The sequence below is a fragment of the Python bivittatus genome, unplaced genomic scaffold (assembly GCF_059951505.1).
Source record: "Python bivittatus isolate LINGU-HERP-01145 unplaced genomic scaffold, Pbiv_v1 ctg000080_np1212, whole genome shotgun sequence".
Lineage (NCBI taxonomy): Eukaryota > Metazoa > Chordata > Lepidosauria > Squamata > Pythonidae > Python > Python bivittatus.
In genome coordinates, this window is record NW_028277035.1 from 68,986,680 (window position 1) to 69,004,069 (window position 17,390).

At 39.4% G+C, this 17,390-nt stretch overlaps 1 protein-coding gene across 1 annotated transcript in view; it reads right to left on the reverse strand.

The window, feature by feature from the left end:
- Positions 1-368: 368 nt before the first annotated feature.
- GRM7 (glutamate metabotropic receptor 7) overlaps positions 369-17,390 on the reverse strand; it is a 421,378-nt gene continuing 404,356 nt past the window's right edge. Inside the window, exons 9-10 of the mRNA XM_088134322.1 lie at positions 8,383-8,629; positions 369-457 (exon numbers count right to left, since the gene is read on the reverse strand). Coding sequence (XP_087990448.1) covers positions 387-457; positions 8,383-8,629 — 318 coding nt within the window. The 3' untranslated portion in view covers positions 369-386. The remainder of the gene's footprint in view (positions 458-8,382; positions 8,630-17,390) is intronic.

Sequence of the window (17,390 nt, forward strand, 5' to 3'; positions counted from 1 at the left end):
GAAAGAAGAGGTTATCTTTATTGGGAGATCAGTCACCATACATTCCTGCAAAACCATGCTCTCAAACTATTCCGTATCCAGACCTCCATAGGGAGTCAATCTTTGATATTAGAAATGAAATATCAGCAATTCATGTACCTCTGTGGGGGAAAAAAAAAGACAGACCATGGACTGTGGCTTTTCATTAGCTGAGCAACATTCCCATGAGCTTTGTATTGACTTGTTAATTCATTATTTCAATTAATACAGTGCAAACAACTTTTGTTTTCATTAGCATCCTTCTTCAGTAAAGTCAATGCATTTTTAACATTTAACTTGATGCAATTTTTTAAATGAAGCAGTAAAAGTTAGATCTTTGTCTTACCTTCTAAGAAAGCAGGCAAGAGCTATACTGTAGGTGGAATAGTGTACCAAGTAACAGATTTTTGTACACTTTTTCTTACAGGTGGTATGCAGTCTATAGGAAAAGTAAATATATTTGTATATATAATCCATGGGTTTAAATATATCATATTATTTATTTTTATGAGCTAGTGTTAGTCATAATATAAAGCTTGTAGCCTGTCAATGTGCAGTTTATCCTTTATACTGTCAAGAAACAAAGCAGTTCACAAAAAGGTTCAGGTATTTCCAAACATAGAAGAAAGTGTCCTTATATCAGAAGAAGCATGACTTGAAACAGTTTATAATTATGTCCAGAATCCAGTCCCTTTCACCATGCTGTCACTCGTCACTATTCTTCAAACTTTGAGGTGTGGGCTGATTTTCTGATCTCTCCTGCCCCTCAAAAGATGGAGTAGGCAACAACATGCCAAAGATGTTAGAAACTAATACAGATGAACAAGCAAAAGAGATAGCCCAGCATAGCAGCATTTGTACAGCAGGCTGTGGGATGCTTTCATTACACACATACGTCACTCACACCTCCTTAAACAGGTGTCCACAGCCAGTGGACACTCTTAAACTTCTACCTTCCTTAACTTGATTGCGTTCCTAGACCCTTCTACTCTGAAGAGACAGAGAACCAAATAGGATTTCAATTTTATGTATATATGCTACACTATTCTAGCTGAATCACATTTTGGCAACTCACTGTGGAGTAGCATGGAGAGGAGGGAGGAGGACTCCTAGTTGAATCAAAGTGAGTCTCTCTCAATGCACATTAGATAGATACCCATTTCATTTTACTACTGAAATATAACTTGTGGTGATCAAGAAGGTGACTCCTCCAGCTGACAATAAGAGCCAAGCAAGTGTTATCTTTCACACTGCATTTTCTCCCAAATATTATTCACCAAGAACATCAGTCATACATCACACTGCATGTGTATGTGTGAAAGAAAGAAAGAAAGAAAGAAAGAAAGAAAGAAAGAAAGAAAGAAAGAAAGAAAGAAAGAAAGAAAGAAGTAAGTGAAAGAGCTTTAGGAAAATATTAATAGCTCATGAACCTTAGTCGATGAGCAGGCATAAAATCCTGTGTCAACAAGGAAACTCATCTACTTCAAATACTCTACAGCCCACCTATGTTTAAACCAGCACTCACTGCTTTTATTATTGGCACACTTCATCTGACTGCAACTTCAACATTTAATTAAGCTGTCCTTGGCAGAAGAGAGTAGACTGATCCCTAAGCTTATTCTTTTTCCTCACTGTGGGAGAAAGAGAAGGAAAGAGCACAAGGGACACCTGTTTGCCTGTCTTCCTCTCTTCCCAAGTCACTATGCTTCTTTCAGGCACATGTCCTTTCTGATTAGTACAGAAGGTGCACTGAGGTAACTCACAGCTAGCCTTATTCCTCCACTCCATGTATCCCATTGTGGTTAATGAGCTCCTGGAAGCTGCCGGCATTTCTGAATTTCTGCCCCTTCGTGAATTCCAGTCTCTGACATCATCAGCATATCGGAAGTTCCTTGATCAACACTTCACTTTGTTTCATTCAAACTATGATAACTAGCATGAATAGCTTTTCAAAAGGGTTAGCTGAATACATCTGGGGTATGACTAGTGGTAATTTCAAATCTTCCACTTAATTTTCCATTGTTGGAAAATGTTGTTACCAATATGAGGTAGATATCAATACCATGTCTGCATGCCTGGTTGATCACTGCTTGAATACAGAAGTTTGAGATACTTATTTGTTGTGGGGAAAATAGGAGGAGGAAGGAGTATTAGGTATGTTTGCCGCCTTGAGTTATTTATAAAAATAATAAAAGTGGAATACAAAAATTTTTTTAAAAATACCCACAACAGCATTAGAATATCTATCTATCTATCTATCTATCTATCTATCTATCTATCTATCTATCTATCTATCTATCTATCTACTTTATCTTCTAAATAGGGTTCTTAGCAGCATGATCATTATCATCTGTAAGCTGGATCAATTTCCCAACCTGGGTCCAGGTAGGATGTGTATGGATGGATACAGGAAGTGATTAATGTCTCTTTGAGAGAGAGGGAGTGAAGTGCCTCCTCTTGAAGAGGCCATCTTCAGCTGTCTTGGACAACTTCATCTCAGTCTCCAATATCTCCTTTTGGAGGAAAATATTGGAGAAGGTGGTGAAGCTTCAGCTACACAGGATCCTGGAGGAATCCTGGATCTCTTTAAGTCAGGATTCAGGCACGGGCATGGAACAAAATAGAACTGGTCACTCTGGTGGATACCTTATATGAAGACCTGGTTATGGAGTGTGCTCTCCTAATTATATTGGAAGTCTTTGTGGCATTCAATATTATCAATCATGGTATTCTTCTGAATTGCCTTTAAGGGTAGAAGGTACCATATCTTCCTCAGTAGGCAGTGTGTGAAGGGAAAAAAACAGTCGAGTTTGTAGTATATGGTATGCTACAAGATACAGTATCATCTACATAAAACCCCTGAGAGAAGTCATCCATCAATTTGGACCGAATAAGCTGATGATACTCAGTTGTACATCTCCAATCCAGGCTGGGCCAGAAATGTGGAGATCCTTACCCAGTGCCTAAAAGTTCTGAGGAACTAGATGGGACAAAAGAATTTCTAATTAAATCCTGGGTCTGAAGGTGAGTAAGAGCTTGGCTCCAAAATAGCATTGGGGATAGATGTAGGGGGAATAAGTGACAGCTTGTTCCACCACTCATCTAAATCTAATGCGTGAGGCAAAAGATCACTGTGCCTCACAGTAGAACCAACTCAGGGTTCGCAAGGATGCCTTAATATTGTCAAACTTAATTTGTTTCTTAAATATGATAAAAGAAATTTCTTAATATGGAAGATGGTACTGATATCCCATGGCCTACAGGCCACAAGTAACCCTGAAGCTTTTTTTTTTTTTTGGTAAATCCTGGAAGCCCAAATACCTCAAACAACAAATGTATGGTTTTCTGCAGATCTGATCAGGAAATGAAAAAAAAAAAAGGGGGGGGACAGAATGGGCTTTACAGATCCATTAAAATATAGTAAATCCATTAAGTAAACTGGGGGAAAAGGATAGTTTCAATCCCTCTGCATCCAGTGATGTCATCCGACTATCCATTCAGCTCACAGCTGTCTAAAAATGAATTTTTAAAAACGGTGACCCCGACAACTACAAATCTTCCACCTGTTTTGGTATCAAGTGAAGTATAACAAGCACAGATCACTAAATGAAACAAAATAATTTAGCTGAGATGCTTCTATTGGCCTCAGTATTGCCATGACTAGGAGAACAAGCATTCCGCTTATTCAGATCAAAGCACAATCAGAGATTTTGTTAAACACTGTGAAATTCAGCCTGTGAAACTATGAGAAGAATAAATTATTTCAGGGGGGAAAGGAACTATATGTTCAAGATTTGCCTCCATTATAAGATGCTGAAAATACTGAAAAGGGAAGTAATTAAAAATACAACAAAAGCAGACAGACTTAACAGTCAAACATATAATAGCAAAGCAAAGCTTTTCAATGAAGAAAGCACGCATGTAACTGATGCAAATTGTGATTATGATTAGTGGGTTGATAGGCATGGACAGCTGTGTTTTAATGCTTTTCAAAGATCCTGCCTTGATACCTCATACTAGGGATCCCCATTTTTGTGGGGAGGAGGAGAGAAGGCCCATTTGGAAGTCTAAGAGCATTTCATGGGTGCTCTCACACATTGGCTGCTATGAGTGGGAGACTTACCTACTCAAAAAATACTCTCAACAGCACCCAGATCACCTTCTTTTTCTTCTAGTCAGAGTAGACTGCAGACCCATTTTATTTTGTAAGATCACTTATGTCTTATGTGTAGAATGTAACAACCCTCTTGGAAATAAAGAAGATTCTGCAGTCTAATGTTTTGCTTTGTGGCATGTCAGCTTCCTGTTTAAAAATTTTGAAAATGCATATATTTTCAGTTTAAAAAGACAGGCAAGCATTTGTTTGATGGGGACACAGGGGGAGGGGGGTGTCCACAGGGAAATTAGTGCTTGCGAGTGCCACACTAGGAACTCCAGCCTTATATTTTTTGTGTAGAAAAAATGTTCCAATTCATGCCTGATACAATGTTGGAGTATAAGTCCCACCATCCTTGACCACTGGTCATGGTTAGATAAGATGGGTGTGGATGTCCAGCAACAACTGGAGAGCTACAAGTACCCCACTTCTGCCACAAACTCTCATAGTATGAGGTGAAGATAATCACTCTCCATTGTACTTCATTCTCCACTGTAAAGCATTCAGCATAAGGGTTTAGTTTACTTTGCCATTGTTGTTAGTTTTTAACAGAGTGACTAATCCTTACCAGTACCTCCAAAATCAACCTGGTGGGTCACAGGAACAAATTTACCCAAAGTTCAAAAGAGATTGTTTAAGGATTGGAGCACTTACAAAACACCTTACGAGATGGACTGAAATCATGGGTCTTTTCCCTGCTACCCACTGATTTAAAAGTGAAACCACAGCACTTTACTGGCAATACCAATGCTATACATTTCAGGAAATGGAACCAATAATGCCCTGGGAAAGAGATTCTATGATGGCATGCCATTGTTATCAAGACATTGTGTGGAGGAGAACAAGATGGTTGGTTCTATACCATCTTCCTAGGACAGTGTTTCTTAACCTTGGCAGCTTTAAGATGGGTAGACTTCAACTCCCAGAATTCCCCAGCCAGCATGCTGGCTGGGGAATTCTGGGAGTTGAAGTCTACCCATCTCAAAGTTGCCAAGGTTAAGAAACACTGTCCTAGGACCATTCATTTTCAAAGCACAGAATAAATGGCCTGTAAGCATTCAGCTGAGCCACAGTCTCACTTTTAAATTGAACAAAGGAGAGAGGAGAAGACCCTTTGGCCACCTGATAATCCAGTTTGTAACTACTACTATGATACCACCAGAAAATAATTTCTCTTTCCCCACTCAACAAATGTTCCTGAATTTGTCTCTCCCTTTCCACCCCACCCCACATATATTTATCCTCTCTTTCTGTTTATTGCAGTTTAATGGAGAATAACTGAGATAACAATACTGTAGTTTAGAGAACAATGACGGCTGGAATAAACAACTGCTCTTTGAGACCATGAACAGGAAAAATGACTGAAGACTGAGTAATAAAAAACTGGTGATCTTGCATATATTTGATTGAAATGTCAGACGCCCTATTAATGATGCTTCATCTGCAGCCTATGATTCATTAAGACATGCTGTGATTGCCTTTTTCTGAATGCAATGGGCTAATAATCTGCATACAGTAGCAATGGCTCTTTTTTTCCCCCTAAGCCTTTCATTAAGGAAAGAGGAGAGAAAGTCAATAACTAACTTTCTTACTTTTGGAACAAGAAATGTCTTGGTGTTTGGAGGTACACAAATCTCCTGTAGCATTCATTTAGGGAAAATGACATGATTGTATAATTTAAAGAAGAAGAAGGAACACATTGTTAAGCGCTATCATCCCACAAAACATCTGACAGCAAATCCTATACACCAAACATGGCTCTCACAGAACAGCTAGTATCTAAATTAAGGATAAGAGTACTCAGTCTCTGCTTAGGAGGTGTTGAAATGACTTGGGGTTATGCCAGAACTGTCCTTGGTACGCTTTATCTCAGGATGTTTTCACAGGCTACGACAAGCTGATGTTGTTGACTCAAGTTCTCAATATTCAGCCCATTTTCTGATTTAACCATTAAATTGGGATATCTGCCCAGCTTTCTCCAACCTGATACCCTTCAGCAACTTCCAGGATCCACAGCCTGTATGGCTGATGACTGGCAATTCTGGAAATGGCAAACCCAATTTATATGGAGTGTCACAGGTTGGGATAGTCTGGATTAGCTCTTTCTTCACAAAGAATCTGTACGTGCCCAAAGGGGAAGAGACCACACGTGTGACATTACAAGTCTGCTGGCCCCACCCCAATCTAATCTAATTGGCCTGAACGGCCTGATAATCTTTTTAATTTTACTTTTTCCCCCATTAAATATCAATTTCACAGTCCCATGGTTGCAGACATATTTTGTCCCAAAAGCAAAGTCAAGAATGAAAGAACTTCAAGTAACTGTTGCCAATTATATCTAAGCCTAAGGTCATATGGCTGTCCTGTTTGATAACTTCTTTTAAAATCATTGTTACAATGGCTTTTGATCTCTTTAGGTTGAAAAGTCAGCTGAGAGGAAGCTCAGCTAACCAGAACCTCACAGCATTTAAAGTTGTTCCTAGAAATGGAGGCTACTTTATACAGGGCATTTTGCCAATTGTTGACAAACATGATGAAGCTGTTCATTGAACTTCTCTAATGAGGACAATCATGTATTAAAATTCCTTTTTTCCTTACACAATTTGCATCTAATTTCCCTTTGTGTATTATGTTCAAGTTAACCAGAATCCTCTGCCTATGATTAGGGCTGCCAATTAAAACTGTTAGTCTATCACCTGTCTTCTAATTGAACTATTTAAATAAATATTCATATTACCAAATATTCTCTCTACATATAATAGTCCTTTAATGTTATGGAAATGAACTGACAAACAATATTTTGATAGTATTAAAAGAAGAGTATTGTGTTTTTTTTGTTGGAAAAATGAGACACTGTTACTCAATTTTTGAGCAAAATGCATTTTGGGGAGGGGGGTGGTGAGGATCAAAAATAAGTTGCAACCATAACCTTGGGCACTATTGAGAAATCAGCATCCCGAAGCTCTGATTCTTGTGGGTGTTACTCCAATAACAATGCACACAAAAGAGGGTGGACTTAACAGGGATATTTGCAAGGCAAATGCTTCAAATTCCTAGATGCCTGAACAAGGCTCACACTGAATCAAAATATCTTTTAAGTAAACACAACCAGCCTCTCCTGATTTAACTAGACATGGTTGGTTTGTATTCACTGTGGCTGAAGGAAATCTACCATGGTTTCACATTTTATATGTTTATTTTTTATTTATATATCAAATTTGTCACCACCCATCTCATCAAAACGACTCTGGGGGGGGGGGTTACAAAGCAGTTAAAATCAATTAAATTACAGTATAAAATAATCCTAAATAAATAGAAAATAAATATAATCCAAGGATAGATGTTAAAATTGGCAGTAACTCAGGAAGCATCATCAAGGAGCAGCCATCCCTGGGATTGGGTAAGATTATTGTCACCCCACACAAGCTGGCACAGCCAGGTCTTTAATCCTTTCCAGAAAGCCGGGAGGGTAGAGGCCTGGATTGGATCATGAAATACAGCTGATTTAGGATATGAATTAACACAAGACTTTTTTAAAGTTTATTTTTTTCCCCTCACATTTAATGCAGATAGCTCCAAGGCTGCTTGTTATTATTGTTGTTAGGAGTAGTAGTATTTTAAGATGTTTCCTTTAAATCTGTAATGAAAACCTCAGACCAGGATATATACTCTGTATTGCTGGACTTCAACTCCTGTCAACCCCAATGAATATGGCCAGTGGTCAAGAATGATGCCATCAGGAGTGGGGTCATGTATGAAAAAACTACATAAAATAGACACCCCCCCCAAAAAATGAAGACAACCCCCCACCCCCACCCTGCAGCTATTTTCTTGCCTCTCTATTTAAGAGTATCAAATACAGTTCTCTATAGAGGAGACATGTATGAGCATTCAGTCCTGAGATCAATTATCAAAGAATATTGCCATGCTCAAAAGGCTATCCCTAAAAGGGAAGGGGAGATATCAGGAAGAATTGCCTGTGGTATTCAAAAGCAGCTCAGAGAGTTATTCCCAGCAGGGAGAACCAAAAACCACTGGACAAAGAACCTCATAAAAAGAGCATCTCTTGGAAATAAAACAGTTTTAGATAGACTTGTGTATAATCTTCAAGATAAGAACAAAGTGATGGGCTCTCAGAGATAAGGTTCTTCTCAACACAGTCTTTGCAAAGCTCTGGCAAAAAAAGCAACAAGTTCCAGACTACTTACTGTTTGGATCTACATTTTCACAAAGTTCTGTTTTTGCTTCCCCGTTGGGCCTGTCGCTAGTTTTGTGTGATAGTCGTGATGACATGGTGGCTGCTGTCACTACTGCTTTGAAGCTACGTTTCCGCTTCTGGACATTTAGTTCAGGATGGAAGATGATGATGTAAACTTTCGGCATGTAAAGCATCCCCAGGGCCACTGAAGCACTTAAGTTCATAGATATTGTAAGGGTGGTGGTTTGTACATAGACCTAGGAGACAGAATATAAAAAGACACCATTGAAAGACGGAGAGAAGGTGAGTGCAGTAGCTTCAACAGTGGAGGTGCCTGTTATGTTACTCCAAACAGATCTTCTGTATTCTGAATTTCTCATCAACACTTCAACAACTGTTGGATAGTCAAGTTACTTAGGTTGTGTGTGGACCTGGGGTCCCCGAAGGTTATCTACACAATCAATCTCAGACCATACTATATAAATGTGATGCCTAAATAAATAAAAATAAATACTGAAACAAACAAAAAAAACCCCCAAATAACAGGGAAATCTTTTCAAGCGTAGTTCCCAATTGACTTGGTATTATTAGTAAATTTACTCAGTAAGTTTTCATGGAAGAAGGAATGTGTTTGTTTTTGGAGGTTTTGCTTTTGATTATAACATTAGCACAACTGCTTCAGTTTTGCTTTAGTCACTGTCCAAATACATCTGTATTTTTCCAGTGAGTAAGTTTTCGACTGACATTAAACATTTAAACAATTAGAATCCAGCAACTAACTTTAAATTGACAGAACTATAAAAAACTCAACAAACTCACAGAATTTGGTCAGAGCGACTGACAAAACTCTAATTCACTAAAATGGAGAGTTCTTTTCTTCCCTAAAAGCTTTTCCCCAGCCAGCATCAGTAGTTAAATCCAGCCCTCTTTCTAAACCAGTATGGATTCTGTGAACGACTTTTTGAGCAATATTTCCCATCCTTCCTTTTCCTCTGAGAAGGTATTGGCTAATAACAGGAACTCTGGGGGCTGTTGTGCAAGTCTGAATTCTGAAAGGAAAAATTAAAAAAAGTCTAATGGATGTTCACACAAAATGGGTGCTGCGGCATGTATGGATGGTCAAAACCCCCCAGTTTCTAAGAACCATAGAATTCAAGAATGAAAGGGGTCATTTAAGTCATTGAGTTCAATCCCCTTCTCAATGAAGATATACAAATAAAGGCCTTTCTGACAGCTGCCCAGCCTAGCAATTGGTTCCACTGTAGAAGTTGTCAGGTTCGGTCAGCACGAGGCTTCAGGGAAGCACGGGGCTGCAGGGAAGCTCGCAACCAGACCACGCGGAATCCACCGGCGGTAGCTAGCGGGGAAAAGAGGAACCGAAAGCGCCGCTAATTAACGAGCCACCTGCGGCCAGCTAAACAGGAAAACCGCAGCGGAAGCTTTTAACTATGAACTGATAACAGCGCGAGCAAGCAAGGAACGGGGCCGCAGGGCAGCGAAACAAGATCGCAACGCAGCACAGAACCCGCGGGTCTGCACGTAGCAGGGAGGGACCAACCCAGCCGGAGGAGGACTGGCAATCAAGGACAATGGACTCTGACTGACCCTGCCATCATGAACAATCAAGGGGGACATTGGGGGGCCCAATAGTCCACAGCTGCAACGCGATCACGAGGCGGGAAAAAGCGCGGGAAGGGGGGAATATAACAAGTGATGCAATTGTACCAAGCCAGTCCTGGCTTTGCTTGTGACTACTACGTTACGCATGAGTAAACCTTCTTTGTGAACCACACGTGTCACGAGAGTTTCTCTGTCGAACGGGGCAAATCTCACAGAAGTGAGGCTTTCCCTAACATTTAATTGAATTTGATTTCCTGTAATTTAAGAATCTTATTCTGTTTCCTATAGTCCAGTGTTGTCCAAACTTGGCCACTTTAAGATGAGTGGACTTCATGGCTGGCTGGGAAATTCTGGGAGTTGAAGTCCACTCATCTTAAAATGGCCAAGTTTGCACAACACTGCTATAGTCTGAGGCAAAAGAGAACAATCTTGTTGCGTATAACATCCCTTCACATTTGAAAAATGCTAACATATCCCTTTCAGGGATCTATTCCCAAGGTTAAATTTACCCAAGTTTCTATATCTCACTGTAAAATTTAGTTTCTTGTCCTCTGGTCATCCTCACTGTCCTTCTCTGAACCTCTTCTAGTCTCTCTGAATATTTCTTAAAAGGTAGTGCCCCAAATGAACACCGTTCTTGCAGTGAGTGCTGTAGAACTTAGCGCATCTATTACTTTCCATAATTTGGAAATTATGCTTTGATTGATGCAATCTAAAATTGCTTTTCCATTTTTAGCAGCTATGTCATACTACTGACTCATAGTTTCCAAGAGTCTTTTTACATCTCCTGTTACTAAGCCAGGTACAAGCATCTATACCTGTGTAGTTGATTTCTTTTTCTTAAATGAAGAACTTTATGTTTGTTTCATCCTGTTATTTTCAATCCATTTTGCTAAACCAATTTTTAGTTTTGTTTTTCTCATCTACTCTCTCACTCAATGTTGTGCCATTTACAATCTCATCAGCACTTTTCATCTCTTTATCCAAGTCATTAAAGTAAATATTTAACACTAGCAGATTTAGGATCAGATCTGGTGGCACTAACTCAGTACTTCCCTCCGATTTGATGAGAAAGCATTAATCAGTGCTTTTTAAGTGCAGTTTTCAAGCCATCTGTGGATCCACATAATAGACATGCTATCCAGTCAATAGTAAAAGGCTTGATCATCATGTCATTGGGTACTTTGTCAAATACTTCCTAAAGTCAGGATATCTTGTTTTTGTATCAACAATTTTATTTCAAATTCCCTTCCTAATGATTCTAAGCATAGAATTTGCCTTTTTACAGCAGCTGCACTCTGGTTTGACATTTATTTATTTGTTTGTTTATTTTTAATTTAATTTATAGGCTGCTTCATTCCACTGTGATTCTGGGCAGCACACCATGTTAAGCAATTTAAACCATTTGAGAAAAACCAATATAAAACAAAATGAAACCAAAAGTCCAGAGAAAAATAACGGTCTCTAATCAACCAGCCATCACACAGAGGGTCCACCACCTACCCTAGTACAGGCCTGAGGAAAGTGCCAGGTTTTAAGGGCTCATTTAAGTAAGGCTACAGGGGAGCTGTACAAAGCTTTGGTGGATGGGGCCCAGAGCATGCCAAATCTGCCCAATCATATGCAATGGGTAGAAATTATGGGAGACAGATGGTCCCTCAGATAATTGACGCTATGCCATGCTGGGCTTTATAGCTAATAACCAGTGCCTTGAATTGTACCTTGAAGCCTATTTGTAAGTAATGCACCCATGTTATATCATGTGCTATGACATGCCCATAGGTGCCTGTTATAGCTGCTTTCTGAAACAGCTGCAGTTTTCAAGGCCAGCACCATGTACAGTATATTGCAGTATTCTGCATTGCAATTGTCTAAGGGCCTCACAGTCCAGGTATGGACTCGATTGTTGCACAAGATGAACTTGTGTGAAGGCCTCCCTGCTCCTTGAGCAAGAGCTTTAAGTCCAAGGAGAGCCCCAAGTTGTGCACCAGTCCCAAAGAGGAAAGTACAACCCATTCAGGACTGAAGGTGAAACATTTCCACGCTCATGTGGTCCACAAACCCACAGCCACTCCATTTTGGGGGTGAGCTCAAGTCTATTCCTCTCCATCCACCTTCTACTACCTTCCTAGTTCAAATGCACAGGCTGCACTTTTTGTCCAGATCTGGCTTTTCCAAAAGGATGTTCCAAGGTTTCAAAAGTCTAACCCCCCTCCTCCCAACAACATTGTCTCTTCTGCACATTTGGTCTATCCAGTTCTGCTTGTTTCATTGTGCAGGCATACTTCTTAGAAAGACACCTTGGCAAGCCTACATTTCAACTTACCCCAGAAGCTAAATGTGGTTCCCGAGACTATTCAACTTCTTTTCCACACATTATCAATGCCAAGATGCACCATGACCAATGACTCCTTTCAGCAATATCTCCTAGACTATCTAGACAGCACTTGGCACCAGAGAAGCAAGCCACCATGCACTCAACACATCTTTCATTGAATCCCTCACTACTGGAAACTGTCCTCTGGCCAGAGGCATATTCTCAATGTATCTGCTCACTCAGCTAGAAATGGGTCCCTTCTAACAGATCCCGGAAGTAACATCCACTTATCTGACTGTTGAGGGTGGGATGCTGCTTTCCTTCAAGGAGGTGGGAATTCTTGATGTGACCCATCCAGTGTTAAGATGCTATACCAATACTTAAATGAATCCACTTTGCACATTGGCTAAATGCATAACTGAGAATATTGTAGACACTCACACAGATAGTGTGTCAAAGCAAATGTTTACACTTGGGTGGTTAATAACCATGACAAAAGAACATAGGAAACTGTTTCATAACGCAGATAGACATTTGATCAATGGAATTAGAATATAATGTTCTCTTTTCTTGACCTTCTCTGATGTCTCCATGGATCATTCAGGAAAGCTCAAAAGCAGTTCTTAATGGACATGGCCAATCTTTGCTCTGTTTTTCAAGGACTGAATAGTAATTACGTGTATCCCTTCCATTAAAATTGTGACTGATTGAGGATGATTTATTAGAAGAACTGGACAGTCTTTTTCCAATCCATGCCTGCGTTGGGCAGGAAATTCCTGCCCTGTCTATGCATGTTTGTGAGAGAGATTAGGCAAGTAAATTTGCAACTTCTTTTCAAGCCTTTCCTATCCATATATGCCCCCCTTAAAATACGTAACTTCATTTGAAATAAAGCATTTCCATTTTGCTATATTGGGGGGCCAGGGGGAGGACTGCAGCCAAAGTAGTATGATTCCTTTGTTTTTGAGAAAGAAAGGAAAACACGGAAGACAACCTATAATTCCAGGCCAGAAGTGACTCCCCTAAGCCCCTTTTTTGTCCTTCTAACCATGCTTTCAAATTTCAGTGTCATAAGCGATAAAAATTAGAGGCCTGAGTCATCCTATTTAGAAGTGACAAACACACACAAATTCTAAAATAAGCCCTACAATAAGTTAGCCCAGTTAATATTTTTAAAATAAATTCTCCAATCTCCCTCACCCCTCAGAACCAAATAGCCAAGAGAGTCCTGGCCCTATCTATGAGCATGAAGTATTGTATACATTTCTTACCACCATATCTTAAGAAGAAATTATTGAGTTGGAAAATGTGCAAACAAGGGAAACCAGGAGCATTGGGGTGTGTGTGTGTGTGTGTGTGTGTGTGTGTCAAAACAGTCAAAATGGTGGCCAGAACCACAGAATTTAAGCTGCTTTTTTTACATGATTAGAGTGCCAGAGCAGCTGTCCTAAAGTCAAGATTAGGACTCCTTAGCTTGGACTGAAACAGGCATGACAAGAGTATATAAAATCATTAATGGCACAAATAATATGGATAAAGAGAAGACTTTCACTCTCTTTCGGTGTTAGAACTCTAAGCCATCCACTGAAATTACTTACAGGAAGAAATTAATACTTTTTTACACAACATGTAGTTAAACTGTGAAATTGGCTACCTACAGTTGTAGCAAAGGGAACCCAACTGGATGATTTTTAAAGGGACATGGAGGATAAAACTATCAATAGGTAGTACTCTAGATGGCTATTTACCACTCTTGGAATGATAGGTAGCATGTTTTAAAGTGGAAGGGAGCTATTGTCTTCCAGCCCAGGCTAGTGAACTTCTCAAACGCATTTAGTTGGCCATTACATAACACATAGGCTGGACTAGATGGGGTTATGGCCCGATCCATTAAGGCTATTCTTATTTTACACAGTCCTACTGTCCTACTGAAGGACAGTAGGAACTCTTTCTACCAGTGTGACCATGGTCACAGTGCACGCCAGTAGCCGGAACTAGATGGCTCCAAAATTTCCTTCCCACAGTGTTCTGCATTTGGAGAGCTTGTGATAGAATAGTGCTTTATAAAATGACTATGGGAAGATTTAAGCACCATATGGAAAAACAGTATTTTTAAAAAATGAGTAAAGCACATACATTATAATTCTTCCGAGGTACTGAAGTGTGAGCCAAGAATAAATTCCACCTATTTTCATGCCGTTCATTCTTTTCATTTCATTTCTAAAAGAGAGTGAACATTCTAGGGAACCAAACCAGTCAAGCACTAAAGCATGATTTTAGTTTCCTGCACAATTGCTTCCATCAAATAGAATAAATCCTATTCTAAATCTTCTTATATGCTAAGGATTAAGTGCCTGAATGGGTCACCTACCTGTACAAGCATATAGAAATAAGGATGAGAATTAGTAAATTTTGTTACAGATCACAGGTTCTTTAAGATGTTTTGTGAGCTTTATCAAATTATTTAGTAGTTTAATCAACTAATGCTTTAACTGCAGATTAAAATTTGTCCCTCGTTTATTCTTTCACTTGGCTTATAGAAATATGTTGAATCATTCTTGCATGTTCCAAATATAAATGAACATAAAACTCAAGACATAATTGTCCTTGAATTTTGAAGAGAAGGCTAGCAAGTATTTTGCAATTCAGGATGGCTTATTACCTGAAATTATAGACTAGCATAATAAGAATAAATTCCCATGAGCTTCAGGCTTGCAATTTTGGTTTTTTCCTTCTGGAATGGCTATGATGAGTTGAAAGTAGCCTCCCATACTCATTTTAAGATGATTTCAGTGCCTAAAATGGAAATTAATGTTAGAGAAGATCAATAGCCAAAGTCCTAAATGCCAAGAAAATTATATGGATATAGCTGTAATTTTTAGACTTTGGGATGTCAGATGATGAGACCGCCTCAAGCCAGAAAGTATGATTGTAGTTAGTAGAGAAGAACGTTGAAATTCATGAGTAGATCTGGAAGTGATGACATGGCCAGACTAAAGCCTCAAGGAAATCTGGTTACCCACAGTACCAGTCTTGAAAAAGGGTCCTTCATTTGACCAAGACACACAGAGTTGGAATAGAGACTATGAGAAGTGTGAACCAAGGAAAACTTGAAATTGTCAACCCAGAAATGAAGTGGGTTAAATTCTTCAGGATGCTTCAGGAATAAGTGAACTTAGGTGGATTGGAATGGGCTACTTCATATCAGATCATTATGATATTCAGGGCTTGAGATCATAGGAAGAAATTGAGTGGCAATGATACTCAAAAAGACATTGTTATAAATGTGCTGATTTGTAACTAAAAGAATGACAGGATAATATCAGAATTAATGGCTGTCCAGTGAACATCAAGTATTACACAAGGATATGCTTCTATAACAGACAGAATGCTGGAAGGCAGTGAGGAATTCAGTGGCTAATTGCAAAAGCTGGGAAATAAAATGGCTAGGAAGGACATAATATTTCTAATTAGTAATTGGAATGCAAAAGTTGGAGAAATGGAAGATCCTGAAATTAAATGAAGTTTTGGATTAGGTAAAAGCACTAATGCCAAATACATGTTGTTAGAGTTTTCAGAGAACTCTTTGTTCATTGCCAGCACCTCCTTTAAGTAATATAACACCTACTCAGCACCTGAGCATCATTAGAAGTACAGCACTGCAATCAAATCATAGGGAACAGAACATGAAAAGGTTCAATCCAGTCAGCCAGGGCACTTTCAAATGCAGATTGTTGTCAGGTGTACAAAATAGGTGTGCCAGCAAGATTTGGTCTGGAACATAGTTTGGCTAGGTGGGAAGGGTAGTTTTGTTTTTACATTTGTTTTACATTTTGATTATTTTGAACTGGCTAGGATCATTATATGAGATAGGTGTCATACAACTTCTGTAAATAAATCAATGAATAAATCACATGCAGTCAGAGGATAACATTCATATAAGAAATGGATTTGGTACACTTAACTTAGGCTATAGAATACCTGAGGATTTTTGGGAAGAGATAAGAGACTCTCTGAAAGCTGAAGTGCAGAGCAATCCCAGTAGGTTTCAAACTCAAGGAAAAATGGAGAATGAAAGTTTGGGGTTACAAGGAACTTTATTTTAGGAATGACAGGACTGGAAGGGAAGACAGATGGAATGAAAAGAGGATGCCAAAAGTTTGGGATGTGTGGATGGCACCCCTTCATTAGCCAAAATGTAAGATGTAGAAGACCTCATTATAAAAATAAAATGGAAAAACTTATCTATATACTTACATACCAATCACACTATTCCCTTTCGGTGTAAGCAACATTATACATAGTGCAGAAAAGGGAAAAAATACCAAAATGGCAAGATTGAGGTGCATAGAAGAGGGGAAAGATAATGGGTAGGTTGGATGTTTGAGAACAAGGACATCTTCAGAATGTTATAGGAGCAGTTATAGATGAATCACTGAGGGCAGGTCAGGATTGGAGGCATTTTTCCATACCAACACCAGGGGCTGAACTTTACTCAGAGGTTCCTAATGAACTATGAGTCAATTAGGTACATAAAAAATAACTGGCTGAAGATCATCCACTGAGCATAGTGGTAGAATAGCTATTTAAATTGGGCCTCTTTACTCCTAACTTAGCCTTCCCCTACTACCCAATGCTTCAGAATCAGGAAGGTTTCCCTTCACGTACCCAGGGCTCAAGCCATTCAGGACATAATGAGAGAGAAAGCCTAGAAATTTAAACTGTGCTGAGAAAAGCACCAGAAGTAAGCCAAGAACTGGCTGCGGGAGTTGGGGCTGGGTGGCACAGTTTTGTGCTGGTTCAGCTCTTTTCTCAAAGGCTGACATCAATTGGTATTGATAGGGAGCAAGAGATCCAGCCTGTGGCCCCAACTTTGTGGGGTGCCTCAGGGTTCGGTGCTCTCACCTCTCCTACTTAACATCTACATGAAACCACTGAGTGAGATCATCAGGCACCATGGGATGAACTATCATCAGTATGCTGATGATACTCAACTATATATCTCCATCCCAGGTGACCTAAGTGATATTGTGTCTACTCTTTTGCAGTGCCTGGAGGCTGTAGGGGCCTGGATGGGGGAC